The sequence below is a fragment of the Psittacula echo genome (genome assembly GCF_963264785.1).
Source record: "Psittacula echo genome assembly, chromosome: 7".
In the NCBI taxonomy this organism is placed as follows: Eukaryota; Metazoa; Chordata; class Aves; order Psittaciformes; family Psittacidae; genus Psittacula; species Psittacula echo.
The window spans coordinates 43,541,985-43,557,889 of record NC_137740.1 but is presented as its reverse complement, the minus strand read 5'-3'; the positions used below and the strand labels follow the sequence as shown (position 1 = coordinate 43,557,889).

Here is a 15,905-nt window from a genome sequence, read left to right as displayed (position 1 = left end):
TTTTGAATATATTACTGCCTTCTCTGCAGTAATTTCAGTGGGAGTTGTGGTTTCGTATGGAACACAGCACAAGGCTCAGTGCTGCTCAGTGCATACTCCTCTACCTTAGGGTTTCCTTTCAAACTTTATCCCTGAATATGGGCTTGAACTTTGAATTGCCAGGTAGAATTGTTCCTAGTAGAAACTTTCTGTAGGAGATTCTATCCACATTTATTCTGTTTTAGATAAAATAATATGGATACAGGAAGCACAGGATTTGGAATTAAGTCTAAACTGAAAATATTATGTTTCTTTTAACAAGTTCATCAAAGCTGCTCTGGCATTTTCCATTTACAAAGGGTAGTGAGAAGTGTCAGCATACTTAGCAGCATCACAGGGCTGGACAGCCCTACTACTTTTCTGCAGTCTCACAGAGCTATTAGCAATTGGCTTACAGGAGATAAATGTTCAATGGCTAAGACAAGTGAGAGGAAGCACAGAAAGAGTCCTAATGAGATCCAGAATCACTGCTACCTCAGTAATGTGCTGGCATTCAGCTCAAACTGTTAGTAGGTTGTAGATTTTCTGCTAAATTTATAATTCCAACCTTAGGGATGCTATTTGCCATGTAGATTGGAATGAAAAGAAGCAGCTACAAGAGCTAGGGCAACATAAAGGTCTCTGTTATTTACTCTGCTTGAGCAGGGAGGTTGGACTAGATGACCCTCAGTTGTCCCCCCAACCTCAATCATTCTGTGATTCTGTGATGTTACTCCAAATAAAGATGTGGGGAAAGTATGAGTGGTGTAGTTGTCAAAGCTATGATCTTCATGGATCCATATGCAGGCATTCACTCCCCAAAGTGACAATGCTGTGGTACTGATGTTTCTCTTTCGTGTGGCTAAGTGCTTTTGGAGCTCTATTGCAAGCTGTAGAGCCTCACAAAGAAACGAATAAAGAAGTTTAATGTAGGGAAATTCCTGCAACTCGGCAGGAAATGGTTCTGATTGTTTAATTATGTCATTTGGTGGAATCCTTTCCATTCTGGGTCTCTAAAATTCCACGCTTGTTCCCATGAGAGAAGAAAGATCCCCAAGATCCAGAGCTTTCTGCCTCATATCCTTCTCCAGAGGAGAACAAGCAATAGCAGAGGTGAGAAGATTAGGTGCCATTTCTCAAGGAAAGATTCTCAAGCAAGATTAAGTTTTTCCTTTCCAGTTAGTGAGACACATGGCACATTGTCTCCTGGAGTTACAGATTTGTGTCTGAAATCAAAGGTGTTCTTTCTACTTGGTCTATAGGTGTTCAGCAGTTTTTCTCACAGGAAGAGGAAAGAGCCACATAGAGAGCTTAATACTCCTTTGTATGTCAGCACAGAAGGTGATCATACTTTGAACGTTGCTTTTCATTGTGGAGTCTAAAATTTCATGATATTTGGAGTCATAGCTTGCAGAACATTTCATAGCCACTGTGCCCCAGGTACATTATGTTTACTAAGCTGCTTGATTATTAGGAATCTAGGATGTCAAGATATATATTATGACTTACCTATAAAAGAACAGGTTTAAAATCAGGTTGGTCATGTGTTTTACTATTATCAAAATTACATTAAAGGAGAAAGTTCCATCTCATAATGATGCCAGCAAGGAGCTTATATCTTGCAGCACATACATCTTTACTTGTAGATCCATTATAAAGAAAGGGAAAGGACAGAAATATAAAATTAATTGCTTCTATAATTTGAAAGTGCTGTTCATAGGTACAGAATTTTGACCAGTTTTAAATTCAGGCACCCTCACAAAACCTGACACATTTCCATAAATCTTTCCATACCATGCAGAGATATAAATTTTACATTGCAGGTTCTACACCCCAGGACCTCAAACAAGTCCTGCAAGATGCAGTGTGTTTCCTGCTCTAAACCCTGAATACCAGAAAGTTCCGTGACGTTTTCCTATTTTGACTTTGCACAAATCCCAGCAAGATCAAGGCCTCTCAGCAAGACTTACTTTTACATGCAGCATCTCTCCATCCCCTCCACAATACCATACAGATTAAGCTAGCTCAGATGTCTCTGCACCACTCCATAGCACAGAAATGCCATGGAATGCCTAATGATGCTATGGTTAAACAGTGAACAGTGCACTGCTTTTCTCAGTAAGGCTTTGTGCAGGCACAGACACTCACTGTAGAATCCAACCCTGGTCATTCATTTTTACCTGTATCAGGAATTTTCCCAGAACATGACAGCTGAAGTGGTATCAATAAATTGTGTGAAAAACACGCACTTTTAAGATCCAAAAGGATTTTAAATGGCTTGCTTAATTTTGATTGAGCTAACCAAACAGACGAAAAGAAGTTTCGTATCATGCCAGCCTGGAAACATACGATCCATCTCTGACTAGCAAATCTTTTCTTTAATGAGGCAAATTTTGAAAGAAAATCAGAAACTTTTCACTAAGGAGATACAGAAATAAAACACGAATTTTTTGCCCCTCTGCTTTTTTTCCTTTTTTTATGCTGAAGTCATTTAGTCATATCTAGGCTAAATTCACACAGAATTCCAGACTGAGGCTTTTGGTGATCTTTAACTAAAAAGTTTCACTTAGCCTTTGACTATTGCTCCAGTTATTTTACATATAAGCCACTAGGAATCTGTTCCTCCCCCTTCTGAGGTTTAAAGTCCTTCTTTAATGTTAGATGTCTGATGTCCTCTAGAAAGAATTCTGGTTAAAAGCACAGAATTTCAATTAAGATAATGGTTCTATTTCTTAGGACTGCTGGTTAAAGCTACAGGGTTGTAGAAAGCAGTTCATGCTTTCATCAATCACAGACCAGAAATGAAGGACACAATTTCGTGAATGCCCTGGACAGTTCTTACTATACAGTAGCCTTTCCTATCTCAGTGTTCCCTGGTAAGGAATTACTGCATCTGTTATACAAGTTGTGAAGTATATTGACCATACAGGGTCCACAATTCTTTTTACAATTTAGTTTTTAACTGAGAAAAATACCAAGCACTAATAATGACTTCAGCAGTAATAGCAGAAGGCATTCACTTACCCTATGATGATGCAGGAGATGGCAGTTCCCAGAAAGGCGTAGGTTAAAATTGATCCTAAGTTACAAAAAAAATGCCTCTGGGGAGGAAAGTTTGAAAAAAGTGCTTTGTAATACAGTCAATAAAAGAACATTCAGACCAAGCTGAAACACTGCATCTAGAAGTGACACTTGTTACAGCCCATATCTCAATCATAAGATGAAACAATACAGGCTACATCTTGTGTTTTGGAAATACAATTTAAGATGATTAATTTTTTGCCTGGTGGAATATCATCAAAATTTTCTCTTTTATGTATCTGGCCAAATGCTTCAGGATCATAACAGAAGTTCACATTGAAAGTATCTGATGCAAATACTATCATAACCCCATCCCCCGAACAAACAAAGCCCTGATGATGCAGTATATAAAACACAGGTAGGCTGCCGCCTACATGCAGTGTCACCAGATTCAAAGTGGTTTCTTCTGAAAAGAGGAATGCTGAATTGTACAGTCAAATCTTTGTAAAGGTGCAGAAAGGGAGAAGAATAAGGTCTGGGCATCTTTCATTTTCTTCCATTCCTGTCAAGTTCTTCCCATGCAATGTAATCGTTAACTGACACTTTTCTCTGTCATTGGCCTGTTAGATCTAGAAAGTGGCAGTCACGTTCAGTCACTTTTGTAATAAAGAGACACATACCTTCTTTAAACTATATCCAGCATGAAATATAATGGGTGGCAGCAAAATATTGAAGAAGATGGAAGGATCAAATGTCATCTGCCAGAAAGGACAAAAGAGAGGGTAAGAACAAAGAAAGTAGCATTTAATCTGATAGAATAGGTTTTAATTGTAACTTCTGATCGGAATGCGATGTAACTTGTTAAACTATAATTATATAATCAGTTCTGCTGATTATACAATTATGAAACCTGCCAGCATAGGTTTCTGTGTCCTAAAGTTTCTCAGTAAATCTGCTGACTGCTTCTCTAGCATAATTTCCATTGTAACACATCTTGCAAAATATAAGCCTTTTCTTCCAGATTTTGATTTGAGGGTTTTGTGATGGCCTTAATTATCACCAGCTCAACTATTTTACCAGTAACATCCTCAGGTACTTGCTGTTTTTTCTATTTCGATGTGTGCTGACATTTTAAGCCATATTGTCATGGAAATGAAACTGGAATTTGTTTCTGGTGACAGTTATCTATGTCTGTGTTACTGAAGATCCAATATATCAGTGTGTTATGAAACCTGAGAGGCACTGATGCTGTCCTATTGCCAACAAATCATGTATCTGTTTTGTAGGCGAATGGGGATTCCTTATATTCTCAATAAGCTAAGGACTAGTTTCAGCCATGCAAAGACTAACAGGATTTTCTGCAGACATTGCTAAGGTGCTACTTGCTTTCAGAACTGAAGGTATGCTACCAGGTTAGTCTCTTCATGGTTCCTGTTCCAAGCCACTGGCTGGCACAGCAGCAGGTACCACTTCGTCCTCTGTTACACAGCTTGTTACACTCATATGCCTGTGTAATGACAAACCCATTCATGTGAAACACAGTTTTTTTTCCCTACAACAGGCAGAAACACTTTATGAAATACCCATTAAAATGTTTAAAGTCATGCTAGAATAAGGATGGTGTTAGGCAAAGCAAAAAGTTCTTATTCCAGCTGTTGTTGGTACAATGTTCATGTTTGCCTTCAACTTCAGGCACAGGGAGAGACCAAGGACAATACTCAGTCACTGCAAGTCATTATGAATAGCTTCCAGTAAAATAGAATCCTATTTCAAATCCCAGTATTTCTGGAGAAAAACATATTTTAATAAGCATGTGTACTGTAGACTGTTCTGTCAGTGGACTATATTATGCTAGTACTTTTAAAAGAGACAAGATGTAATTAACACAAAGGCTTGCAGCTCCTTTGTTCAGATAAAGTGATATTTTAAGGCTATTTAAGTATTCCAGATGAATTATTTAGCTTCAAAAGAGTAAGACTTGCCTACAAAATCACTTCTGTCTTCTTACTAGCAGATAGCTTGATTTGATAAACAGGAAGTGAGAGCTCAGCCTTTTGTTCCATTCTGCTGACTTTGAATTATAAAGTTGAGAAACAAAAAAATAGCTGGCAAATAAAGTGCCAGCAATTTTAGCTATGCCGGTAACTTCATTGAAAACATGTCAGAAAAAGGATTTTCTTCACTTGTGAACTAACAGCCTCAACTGTTAATTTTGGAACTAATTCAGCAAATATGTTAAAATATTTTTTCCACAGGCATCAGAAATCCTGACTGCATGTTTTATTATTCAAAACTGTGTTCCAAAGAATACACATTTGTAAGGCATGGCACAGTCTGTTCTTTCTGATAAATGCACTTTGTAAACTCTTAAATGGAGGTCAGAAGGGAATTACAGTCTCACAAAAACCAGGGCATGGTGTCACCATGTTTTCTGTTTTTTTGTGTTAGTGCTTTTGCCAGTCAGGAAGGCTGCCAGGCTTTGTTATTGTCTCCTAAACACTGCTGAGTTCCTCCCTCTTTCCTTTTTTACGTATTTTCTTTTTGAGAAGGCATTTGCAAGATAATTGTGAAGGAAAAATGAGTGAAAATCCAGGCAGGCTGAGGTCTCTCCAGTAAAGAAAGAAGATTGAGCAATCGCTTGTAAGGGCAAGAGCAACTTCTGGGCAATTTAGTGCTCCTTTCTCATAACACAAGTCAGCTTCAGCGTACCAGGTCTGATGAAGATGTTTAAATGTAATGAATTAGTACATGTGCCTTGGAAACTAAGCACACACTTCGACTAGTATAAACCTCTTGCAACCATCTAACAGGAAAAAGGATGGAGAATCAGCAAAACCTGAGGAGTCTGACTGCCACAGTGTTTTCCTGTCTCCACCCACCACAACTCTAATAGTGTTCTAATAGTCCTTGACAGGCTAGTTCTTTCTGAGAATGCCAAGAGCCTTGCAATAAGGACAGACAAGCACATGACAGTGCTGCCTCGGCAAAGGATTTGAGCAGATGGTTAAACCTTCATTCTGCTGAGTCCCCCAGTGTACATTCCAAGCTTAACTTAGAAGTTTTTAATGAAAACCACTATAATACACAGGGACATGCATTACTGTGCTAGATAAACACTAATACTTGGAAAAAAGGAAAACAATATATTCCAATATTGTAAAAAAACACTGGTTAGAAGCTTCATATGAATATATGATGTCTTTGAGCATAAAATCCATGTTTTAAATAGTCCCTCTGCACTCCTGAATTCTTTAAATTGATGCTACTTTAAAAGAAAGTGTGTGTTACAAGAAGTAAATATTGCAAGGGTGGGAAAATAATGTAACTACAAAGTGATCTGTTTAAATTGTTATATACTGAAAACAGAAAATGCCATGACATGCAAAAGACTGTAGACTACCTCCCACACTTCCCTTTTTGCACCCAGCATGAATTGCCCCAATGCTGTCTTCTCATGCCGGGGGGATAGCAAGTGAAATCCCTGCTGAGGACCATGCAGTAATGAATGAATGTATGAGAACGCTGTAAAGCATTTAAATGTCATAAAATCCCCCACTTGTCTGTGGAGCTTTACGTATATACAAGTTTGTATTTTTGTAAAATGTTTAAAGTTTGCAGTTACTTCTGCTGTATACAGGAGGCAATCCTCCCTTGCATTGTGCTGCCAGATGAAGTCACTTTTAAGACAGAGGACAAATTAAGGTATCAGTAGTGTTTATAAAGTTTTGATGGCAATGAATTCAAGGTAACAGCTGCACCTGCAAGTGAACTCAGTGTCTGCAGTAGTGGGACTGTCAACTGAAAGAGTTCAGCCAACTATTCTGCAAGCAGTCAATTGTATGCTAAATGATGGGCAGGTTTCTACAGCACCTTATTTCCTTTCCTGTTCTCTTGCCTCACCCTTCTCACCCTAAATATAGAATAGCCTTTCTTTCTCTGCTGCATTTTAGCTTGAAACTTGTCTTCCTCTCTCACTGGTGTAAATAAATATCTTACACAGTTTAGAACAAAAATAATATAGGTTTTACCTTTTGAAGCATTGCATTGCCCTGGTGACCATTGACATTGTGGTGACTGATCTCTCTTTTGTATTGATATTCATAGACCTGGTTAGTTATGTTAATAAGTAGAGTGGATCGCCCAGATTTCAGCTTTTCACATTCATAAACAGTTCCACTTTCAACATCTGATGCTTTTGTTGCATATTGTATAATTAACCCCATTACAAGACCTGGAGAATGAAAAAATAAAAAAACCAAAGAGATTCAGGTAATTTTAAGTATCTGATGAGACACAATTACTGCTCAAGACAAAAATGAACTCTATTAAAGCTAGGACATCACCTTCTCAGTGTTGCCACCTTCAAGGAGGTACACCTCACTCCACACTTCATGGACGACCATAAAATATTCTTCCAAATTGGTAATCTCATTAGAATACAGATGTTATTTTGACATATGCTCAGTTGAGCTCCTATTTTTGTAGCCCAGTTGCTAGAATCATTCTGATATAGTTAACTGAGTTGCTCATCCACTTAATTTTCAACAGATATTTAGAGAAGGGGAATGCCTGCATAACTAATGTGTTGTACTGAGCATATAAAAATCAGCTTTGGTTTTGGTGATTTTACAAACTTCATTCATGAGGGCAAAACTGACACAGTATCCTCATCAGGCACATTCTTCTTTCTGTAGAAGGCTGTATATTTTTAAGACTGTATAAACATGGGAAAATAAAAGCAGGGAGAAGGAAAGGAAGATTAAGACTGGGATTAATTGATTTGATTATCTACAGTATAGGACTCTTATCTAAGACAGGCACTTTGGCTCCCTTTACAGTTAACTGAAAGGAAAATACATTTCTGCAATTACCCTCTGGAAGGTATGTGTCTTTCTATTGGCTTTAGTGGGAGCTTGCTTATTTCCACCCTCAGAGACTTGGATTTGGTTTCAAATTTAATTTCCATGTTTATTTTATCTCCTGTAAGTCCCATGTATGATGAACAGCTTTACAGCTACTGATTGTGAACACATTCATCAAATGCTAAGAACACTCAGATTGGTAGAAGACATCTAAACATCTAGATAGATAAACTTACTAATGAGGGATAAGAAAAAAATAAATTTCTGGAAATAGCTGATAAGCATCTGAACAATATTATGCCAAAATTTAAGCTTTATCCAGAAATGAGATGCCACGGTGATAAAAGTGATCATAAAGGCATAGAGAGATAAATAGGATGTCTTTGTTATTGTCATATTTTCACATAACAGAGTCTCTCTGAACCACAGATTTCTATCATACATGTAGGGCAAGTTTGTAGCTTCCTGGACTGATGTTACAAGAGAGTAACAACTGTATTGTTTGGTTAGTATGCATAAGCATTTGTGCTTGGTTTGTATCGATTGTTTAGTATGGGTGGTTTCTTTAAGCCATAAAGTTTAGATAAGCAGCAGAAAATCCCAAGGCCACTTTCTTAAGTTATGCAGCATTTGTGCCAAAAAATCAGACAATGAATCTAGCTGTAGTAAAAGACACAATTCCTCAAAATCTTAGGGTAAAGCATATATGGGAAAAGGGGAGCAAGCATTGCATGTGCTACTCTAAGAAATGACTTCTACAATGGTCACCCCCAGATGTCCAAAATCATGAGTCAGAACCCAGGAAACCATTAATTAGTTAAAACAGTCAGGGTTTTCATCTTATTTTCATTAGATTTCCTTAGAAGAACCACATCTTTAATTTTCTCATTCTGAGATTTCTTGAATGTGTATTATATTGGCTAGTACAGCATATACTTTGAATCAAATTCCGTTTGATTGTTTTAAAAATGAAAACAAGTATTGTCAGTTGCAGCAATGCAATTGCATTGAATTGTTCAAGGGTAAATTATCTGAACCTGTAGTGTCAAGTTTAGACTAGGAATAGATGGCTGTTCTGTATTTTGAGAAGATATCTCAGCTGTGATCTTCAGCTGTAGTCTGAAGCTGCCTCTGTAGAAATTTTCTGGAATGGAAACAAATGCAAATACTGTAGATCCAAGTCCTGCAAGGCAGCTCTTGAGTACCAATAAATCCATTTGCAGAAAAGGAGTCTTTGAAAAATATGATCATGGTAGCTGTATAGAAATAGAGAACAACGCTGACTGAGATTTGTGATTGGAATTCAAGTTTGCGTTTTGGGTTTTCTTCTCCCAGCTTTATATCTTATCCTCTGATGGGCTCCAGAGATGAAATGATAGTGAAAGAATAAGGAAATTGTGAGAGTATCCAGCAGCATATATGTATTGGAAGAATTAAATTAGAGAAGATTCTAACAGTCTATATTCTCAAGGCATCAATGGGGCTTTGAGGTCCTTGTAGCTCTCAAAGAATCTCTATAATGTATTAAATTTTAACAAAATGTGGATGGGATCCATAATGATTGGCCGATTTAGAGTCTTCTCAAATGCTCTATAAAAGATTCAAAGACAACTGCTATCAGCGAACTATATTGCAAGAGTCAATATAAGTGATGGGATTGTATTTTTCCTTCAGTAATAATAAATGTGCCAACCACCCTATATAAAACCCCCAGTGAGTTAAAAACGTGGGAAGAGTGCATTTAATATTTTAGTAGGTGTATCATTTATGGAATGCACTTTCTGCTTTAGATCATTATATAACATCGCTTTTGTGGTGGAATTCAGGAGCCCAGATCATATTCTAATAGAAGTAATTTATTTTTAAATAGGTGTACAATGTACTTTCTGTTCCACTACTCCCCCTTCCAAACTGAAGTAACGCTTTTGTCATGTATCTTCTGGAACATTTTTTATAGTTCAAGAGAAAAAAAAAAAATTGGGAAATGTCATTTGGATGTCTGTACTATGAAAAAAAAAAAGACTCATATTTGCTAATTTCCTTGCAACCAGAGTTTTGTGGCAGAAAAATTAAACATGAAAATTTTCTCACAAAGTTCTATGGACTTTGGTATGTAAAAACATACCTTCTGTACAAATAGTACAGATAGTTCTGATTTCATAGTGGCATGCATAGAAAGCATAGCTTTACCATGGGAGTCTAGGAATTTGGCAGTTAAAAATCCCTGAATGTGAGTCAGAAAGGGTGCTACATCCATTACTTGATATCACACATAGGTATTATACCAAAGAACTGGTTAGCAGAAATAAAAAATTTCAAATAGTATTACATCAGTTAAGGTTGTAGGTAATTATAAATGCAAACTCTGATGCAAAGAAAACTTGAGTGCACTAGCACAAAGTAGAGCACCTATCTTGTATTCTAGGAGTCCAAATCGATTAAAGATGTTTTCAGCTCAGCTTCCCCTTATTAAACACATTGTCCTTCAAAACTAGTACCAAGGCTTCATTTAATTCATGTTTTCAGCACATTTAGGTGGGTGCAGCATTGAAACACGAAAGGGTGCAACCAGTGTTGCAGATTTCTTTGAAAAAGTCTCAATCATCCCTTGAAGTAAGATTTTGCAGCAAAATCTCACTCTAACTAGAGCTCAGTCACATTTCAATGGAAGACAGTGCAGGTTTTTCAGTGGAAGCAGGATAAAATCCTTAATCATAGAGTATTGGAAGGGATTTCTTAAGTCACTCATTCCAAACTCCCCAGCTAAACAGGATTGTTCTTTCTCCAGGATTTTATCTAGTCAGCTGTTAGATGCCTTCCTTAATAACAACACTCAGGGATGCAGCTTTAGCCATTACTTGGTTTCCCCAAGCATTTTAGAATTTCTTCCACATTTCTTTGTTTGCCTCAAAAATGTTATTCCTCTCTTCACCTGCCCACTACAAAATGTCAGTTTCTGCCTTGATCATGATTTTCCCACACCCTCTGAATCCTGACAATCTTTTTTCATTATGAATGTTGTAGTCAGGCAGACAATGAAGTACTCTATTTTAATGGGGGCTAGAGATTCCTCCTTCTGCAACTTGTTACATCCATTGCTGTCTTTGAGAATTAGGGCTTCTCAGAACACACAATCAGAAGGAAACTACAATTATTTCACAAAAGAGACATAATGGATTTAGAAGGTGTAAGAATCATATTGCCTAATCATTAGAGACCTCCACCAAAGTTTAATCAAGAACCCTGATTGTTCCTCACTTTCAAACATGCTGCATGGGATCCTCAGAAGAGGCTGCAGAAGGGCTGCTCTGAGTCAGCATTCACACTGCCCACCTGCCAGGAGATGAACAAGTGGAGGAAGAAAAAAAAAAATAGAGTGGTAGACCTTCAATCCCACTCTCCCAATGCCCTCAAAACTTCCAGAAGGATCTCTAACCATTACAACACAAAGCCATTTCTTGTGAGTGCTACAATGGCTGTGTTCTGGCATTCATCCTTTTAATGTTTTCACTCCAGTCTGATCAAATAGTCCCACAGAGCAAAAACTTTGAAGACAGGTACACCTTCAATCGGCCTCAAAAATGGATATTGTATTGGTGGATTGATTGGTAGTAAGGTTTGGGGTTTTTTGTTGTTTATGTTTCTGTTAAAGTTTCTGGCTGCCTGTTGGAGGACTAGCCTCCTAATCAGAGGTAACTGGTAGCACTTGTATGTAGCCCTGATACCTAAATTCTGGGGAGGGTGAGAAATCTGGATACTTAAACCCAGGTTTTTTGTGTTAGCTCTAGGTTATTCCTGCACTAATGTGGAGGGCCATGACTTATGTATTGTATGGAGAATTTAGCATCTAATATTTTATGACTCAAGTATCTAATGATACCAGGTCCTGTAGCAGCTGGCTAATAGACACTATTGTCTAGTTTTAAGGCCATTTTTCGGGGTCTGGTGTTGAAAGAGAGGCTACCTACTCCTACCTGAGATAAGTGGCATTCAGTTTTCATCACTGCTTGTGTAGATAATCTACCACACTAATTCTGACTACACTGTTGTATAGCAAATTGTGCTGATAATGTATATAAAGGATGCTACTCCCTTTCTGGGTGGCACAAAGTTACTCTGTTATATCCACCTGCCTCCTTATAATATACAGAAATTGGGAAGTAAGTAAAGTTTACTATTTTGTGTCTGTCTGTCAAAGCAAGGTAAAGTGTTCAGGGAAACTTGTTCTCCGAGATACTGGAAAACAAAAGAATGAATGAAAACCAGGTAAGTGTGTATTGTTCTTAATTGTTGTGAGTAACTTTTCAGTTTGATTTCAAAACAAAACAATGTGAGTGTTTAAATACTTTCAAGCTAAGTGCCTTGAAATATATGTATACATATATATATGTACACAGGTGGGGTTTTCGTTTGTGAAATAATATGGAGTTCCTGTTGAATTAATTCTGCGTTATGCTAAATGCTTTTGTTCTTTTCCTTACAATTGCAGAAAATTTTTGAATTTAAATATAATTATATTCATTTATATAGTTATAGTTACACCATTGCTTTGATTAAAAAAAATGTCTCAGGTTTTAAATGTAATTTAAAGTTTCTAAACGGGCAGTTTTCCAGTAAGGCTTTTTCTAGCTAGAAATATTCAGCCTAAAACGTAATTTACTCCAAAGCTTGTGTAAACTCATCCTCCTCTCCCCCCTCCTGTCCTGTTAAAAACCAGACCTTTTCTTTGTTCTGTATTTTAAATAGAACTATTAGGCTGTTCTTAGTGTTCAATTTGTGGCTGTTCAGCACTTTGCAGTAACTGCAAAACTTCTTCCTGTTTTTGTACTTCTGTGGTGTCTGATTTTTTTTCCCCTCAATCTTCTTCCTGCTTCTCTTTCTTTATACTTTGCACTACTATACACCTAATGGCACACTGTCCTGATGAGGGGTACAGACCCGTGCATCACAATGTGGGACACAGTCTGCAAATAAATGGCCATATTCTGACACCTGAAGCAAAATTATTGGTATCTTGTGCTGCTATTCATGCATCTAGGAAATAGCTCAATGGGCTGGAGTAAAGAAAACTGTAGGGCAGAAACTTCTGGTTTGTGCAAAACATATATAAATCAGAATTGTTCTGGTAACGAAGATAAAAACTGAGGGCAGGATTTAGCTCACTGTCAGTGTTTGGTGCCATGAAGATTTTCTTCCAGAGTTGCTGCCTGTTGATGGGACATCTCTATCATGACCTCTGAAATTCCAGTTTCTTTTCATCATTGCTATTCCACAATGCTAACCACACCAAAATTTTGAAGTATAAAAAGGATCCAAAATGCTGATTATGTCCTACGAATCAGCTTTTTTCCCCTGTTTGAAGGTTGCCATAAATATTGCAAGACTGAATAGACAGTTTATTTGTGATCATGAGGAATGTTTCCTTTGTTCATGACTGTTTTAATAATTCAAAAGCTCTGCCTTGCTGGAGCACTAATCTCTTAACTGATCAAAAGAATATAATGAGCTGTTTAGCCTCATGAAGTGCAGATTATGGTCTGGACAGGCAGCAATACAACCAAAAGACAGACAAAATTCTGATTAAATAGTGATTTATTTGTGTAATTTTGAATTCCCCTATATTTAATTTCTATTTTGATAGGCTTTTGTCTAAATCTTCAACAAATGTTGCCAGCCACACATAGGAAACAGTGCAATAGTGTAAAGGAAGGTGGTATAAAAGAGTCACCCATGTAATTAGAAAAACTTTATTGCAACTTACAAGCTAGTCATAATGAATATATTGCCCAGTGTTTAATGGTTTATCTTTTGAGAGATGCTAATAGAAATGCAACAAGCAAATGTAATTTCAGCTGTGCTCTGTAGCTTGTAACCTGTAAAACTGCTAAACAATCTAGGTGATGTCAGAGAATGAAAACCATTGCATTTGAGCATTGTGTGATATGTATTTCAGTCTCAACTGATTCGGTTCAAGCGTGTTTTCTATGTGCAACAGGTTTCAAGATTACAAAATTGGCATATGATCAAAGAAATACATTTTCACAACTTCAAAATATATGCAAGGCAGATGAGAAATGAGAGACCCCACAGAACCAGGTGTTAGGGGCTCAATGACTGGCTTAGTACAAGAGTTTCTTGTTAACTTGCTTTCCTTCAAAGTATCAAGTCACTTGTGAAGATAGTAAATGAACCAAGATGGTGAAATCACCTGTGTTCTTGAAATTTCACGCAGTTAATTTGTCTAACAAAATAGTTTGAAGGGGATGCAAGGAAAACTAATCTTCAGCTACAGTCCTCCTATGGAACTGAAATGATCTTAAAATGCTTCATATAGAAAGATGAATGAAACTTTCTCTCAAAATGCAGGGGTTGGTTGCCTGCAGGCTTGCAGCTGAACATCTATAGGTGTGCCATGATAAACAAATACTCTTCAGAATATGTAATCTTAACAAAACCAGTTTTGGGTAATATACTTGTTAGGGTATACGATGTACATAGAATAACTTTGACTCAAAACAGGTTGACATTTAGATATGGAATAACCATGCTGTTGATTTATATGTTCCATTTTGACAGTGTTACCCTCCTCTATAGCAAAAGAAATGGCAGTCATGCACTTTTCTCAAAGTGAAACAACAGTAGAGAGATAATGACAAGAGAAATCATTATAAATGTAAGTGTATGCCCATTATTAAATTAGTAAGTACTTCTATCAGTGGACAATGCAGAAAGTTCTACATGAAAGTGATACACAATATTGCAAAACTTCATTAAAGAAGATTAGAACTAGACAGGGAAACTGAAATTACAGTACAATGACAGCATTCAGAGATTTGAGGGAGGCATTCTTTGTGGTGTGTCTTTCAGAGGCACAGGGAAAGAGCATAAGAAAAATCTCAAGATCATTTAAACTTTATCAGACAACATGCGTGCATCCACAAGGCTCCTTAGTCTAACACCTTTACATGTTATACAAAACAAACACAGAAAATAAGCAAATTATGTAGTCTCTTTCACCAAGGGCATTTAATTGTTTTGGAAACAGTAAACTACTTAATTCTCAAAGTGTCAAAGCTGTTTGAAAACAGTAAACTCGCTAACTTCTGAAGTGGGCTGTCTGTCCATAGAGGAACATAACATGCACCTTGTGAAGACAACCAGCTCATGATAGTCACTGCCTGAAAATGTCAGCCTCTAGCTACTTTATGAGAGATGCTGTTATATTATTATTTTACTGTACAGTTATGGAGCTGATGATACTTCATTCAGAACATTTTCTGAGCCTTGTCAGCACTTGATCTCAAATGCCTGATCATAAATATGACACTAGTCCCATGTTAACCTGGCACTTGAATTTATACTCACCATAAAGCATAGCTCCTCCGGTTTCATGCAGAAAGCGGAATCGATGGTTTTTAAACAACCAAATTGTTAATATTGTAAGAATGAGCAGAAAGTTAAAGACTAGCAGCTCCACAGCTCCCTGATGGTAAAACTGATCTTCATCTTTCACTGGTACGTATTTCTTCAACTTCTCCATTTCATTCCCTTTGTGGAAAATATGTGCAAAATAGAAGAAGAAAAAGAAAAGAATAGTCACAGGAAGGAAAGTATTATTGCCTTTGGTGCAAAACGTCCAGATACTACAGAAATTCACAGCAAGCACATCTGTTTCATTTGCAGCTTCATGGTAAAGTGCCCCAGCTCAGAATTCAGCTGGATTCTAGTTACAGCTTCCTGTTTCTCTCTTAAAGCTGCCCTGTCTCATTTTGAATGTGCTGTGCTTGCTCTGGCTGTAGATGTACAAATCGCCTCCAAGGCTCAGGCTCTGTCAATCTCTAAAATTCTGTTGTAAAACTTAGTCTGTGTTCACAGTGTTTGTTCCTGTAGTTTACAGCGTATTCTGAATCCTAAAAATTATATTTTGTCTTGATAGTTTCAGATAGAAAAAATGAGATTAAAAGAATGGCATAGCAACCTTCATTACATTTTTGAATCTTTCCT

General features: G+C 37.2%; 1 protein-coding gene across 1 annotated transcript in view; it reads right to left on the bottom strand.

Annotated features, from left to right (window-relative positions):
• Positions 1 to 15,441, bottom strand: part of SLC9A9 (solute carrier family 9 member A9) — a gene marked incomplete at both ends in the record, with an annotated part of 196,716 nt that extends 181,275 nt beyond the window's left edge. Inside the window, 4 exons of the mRNA XM_080623099.1 lie at positions 3,043 to 3,119; positions 3,720 to 3,797; positions 7,068 to 7,270; positions 15,267 to 15,441. Coding sequence (XP_080479225.1) covers positions 3,043 to 3,119; positions 3,720 to 3,797; positions 7,068 to 7,270; positions 15,267 to 15,441 — 533 coding nt within the window. The remainder of the gene's footprint in view (positions 1 to 3,042; positions 3,120 to 3,719; positions 3,798 to 7,067; positions 7,271 to 15,266) is intronic.
• Between the last annotated feature and the right edge of the window lie 464 nt (positions 15,442 to 15,905).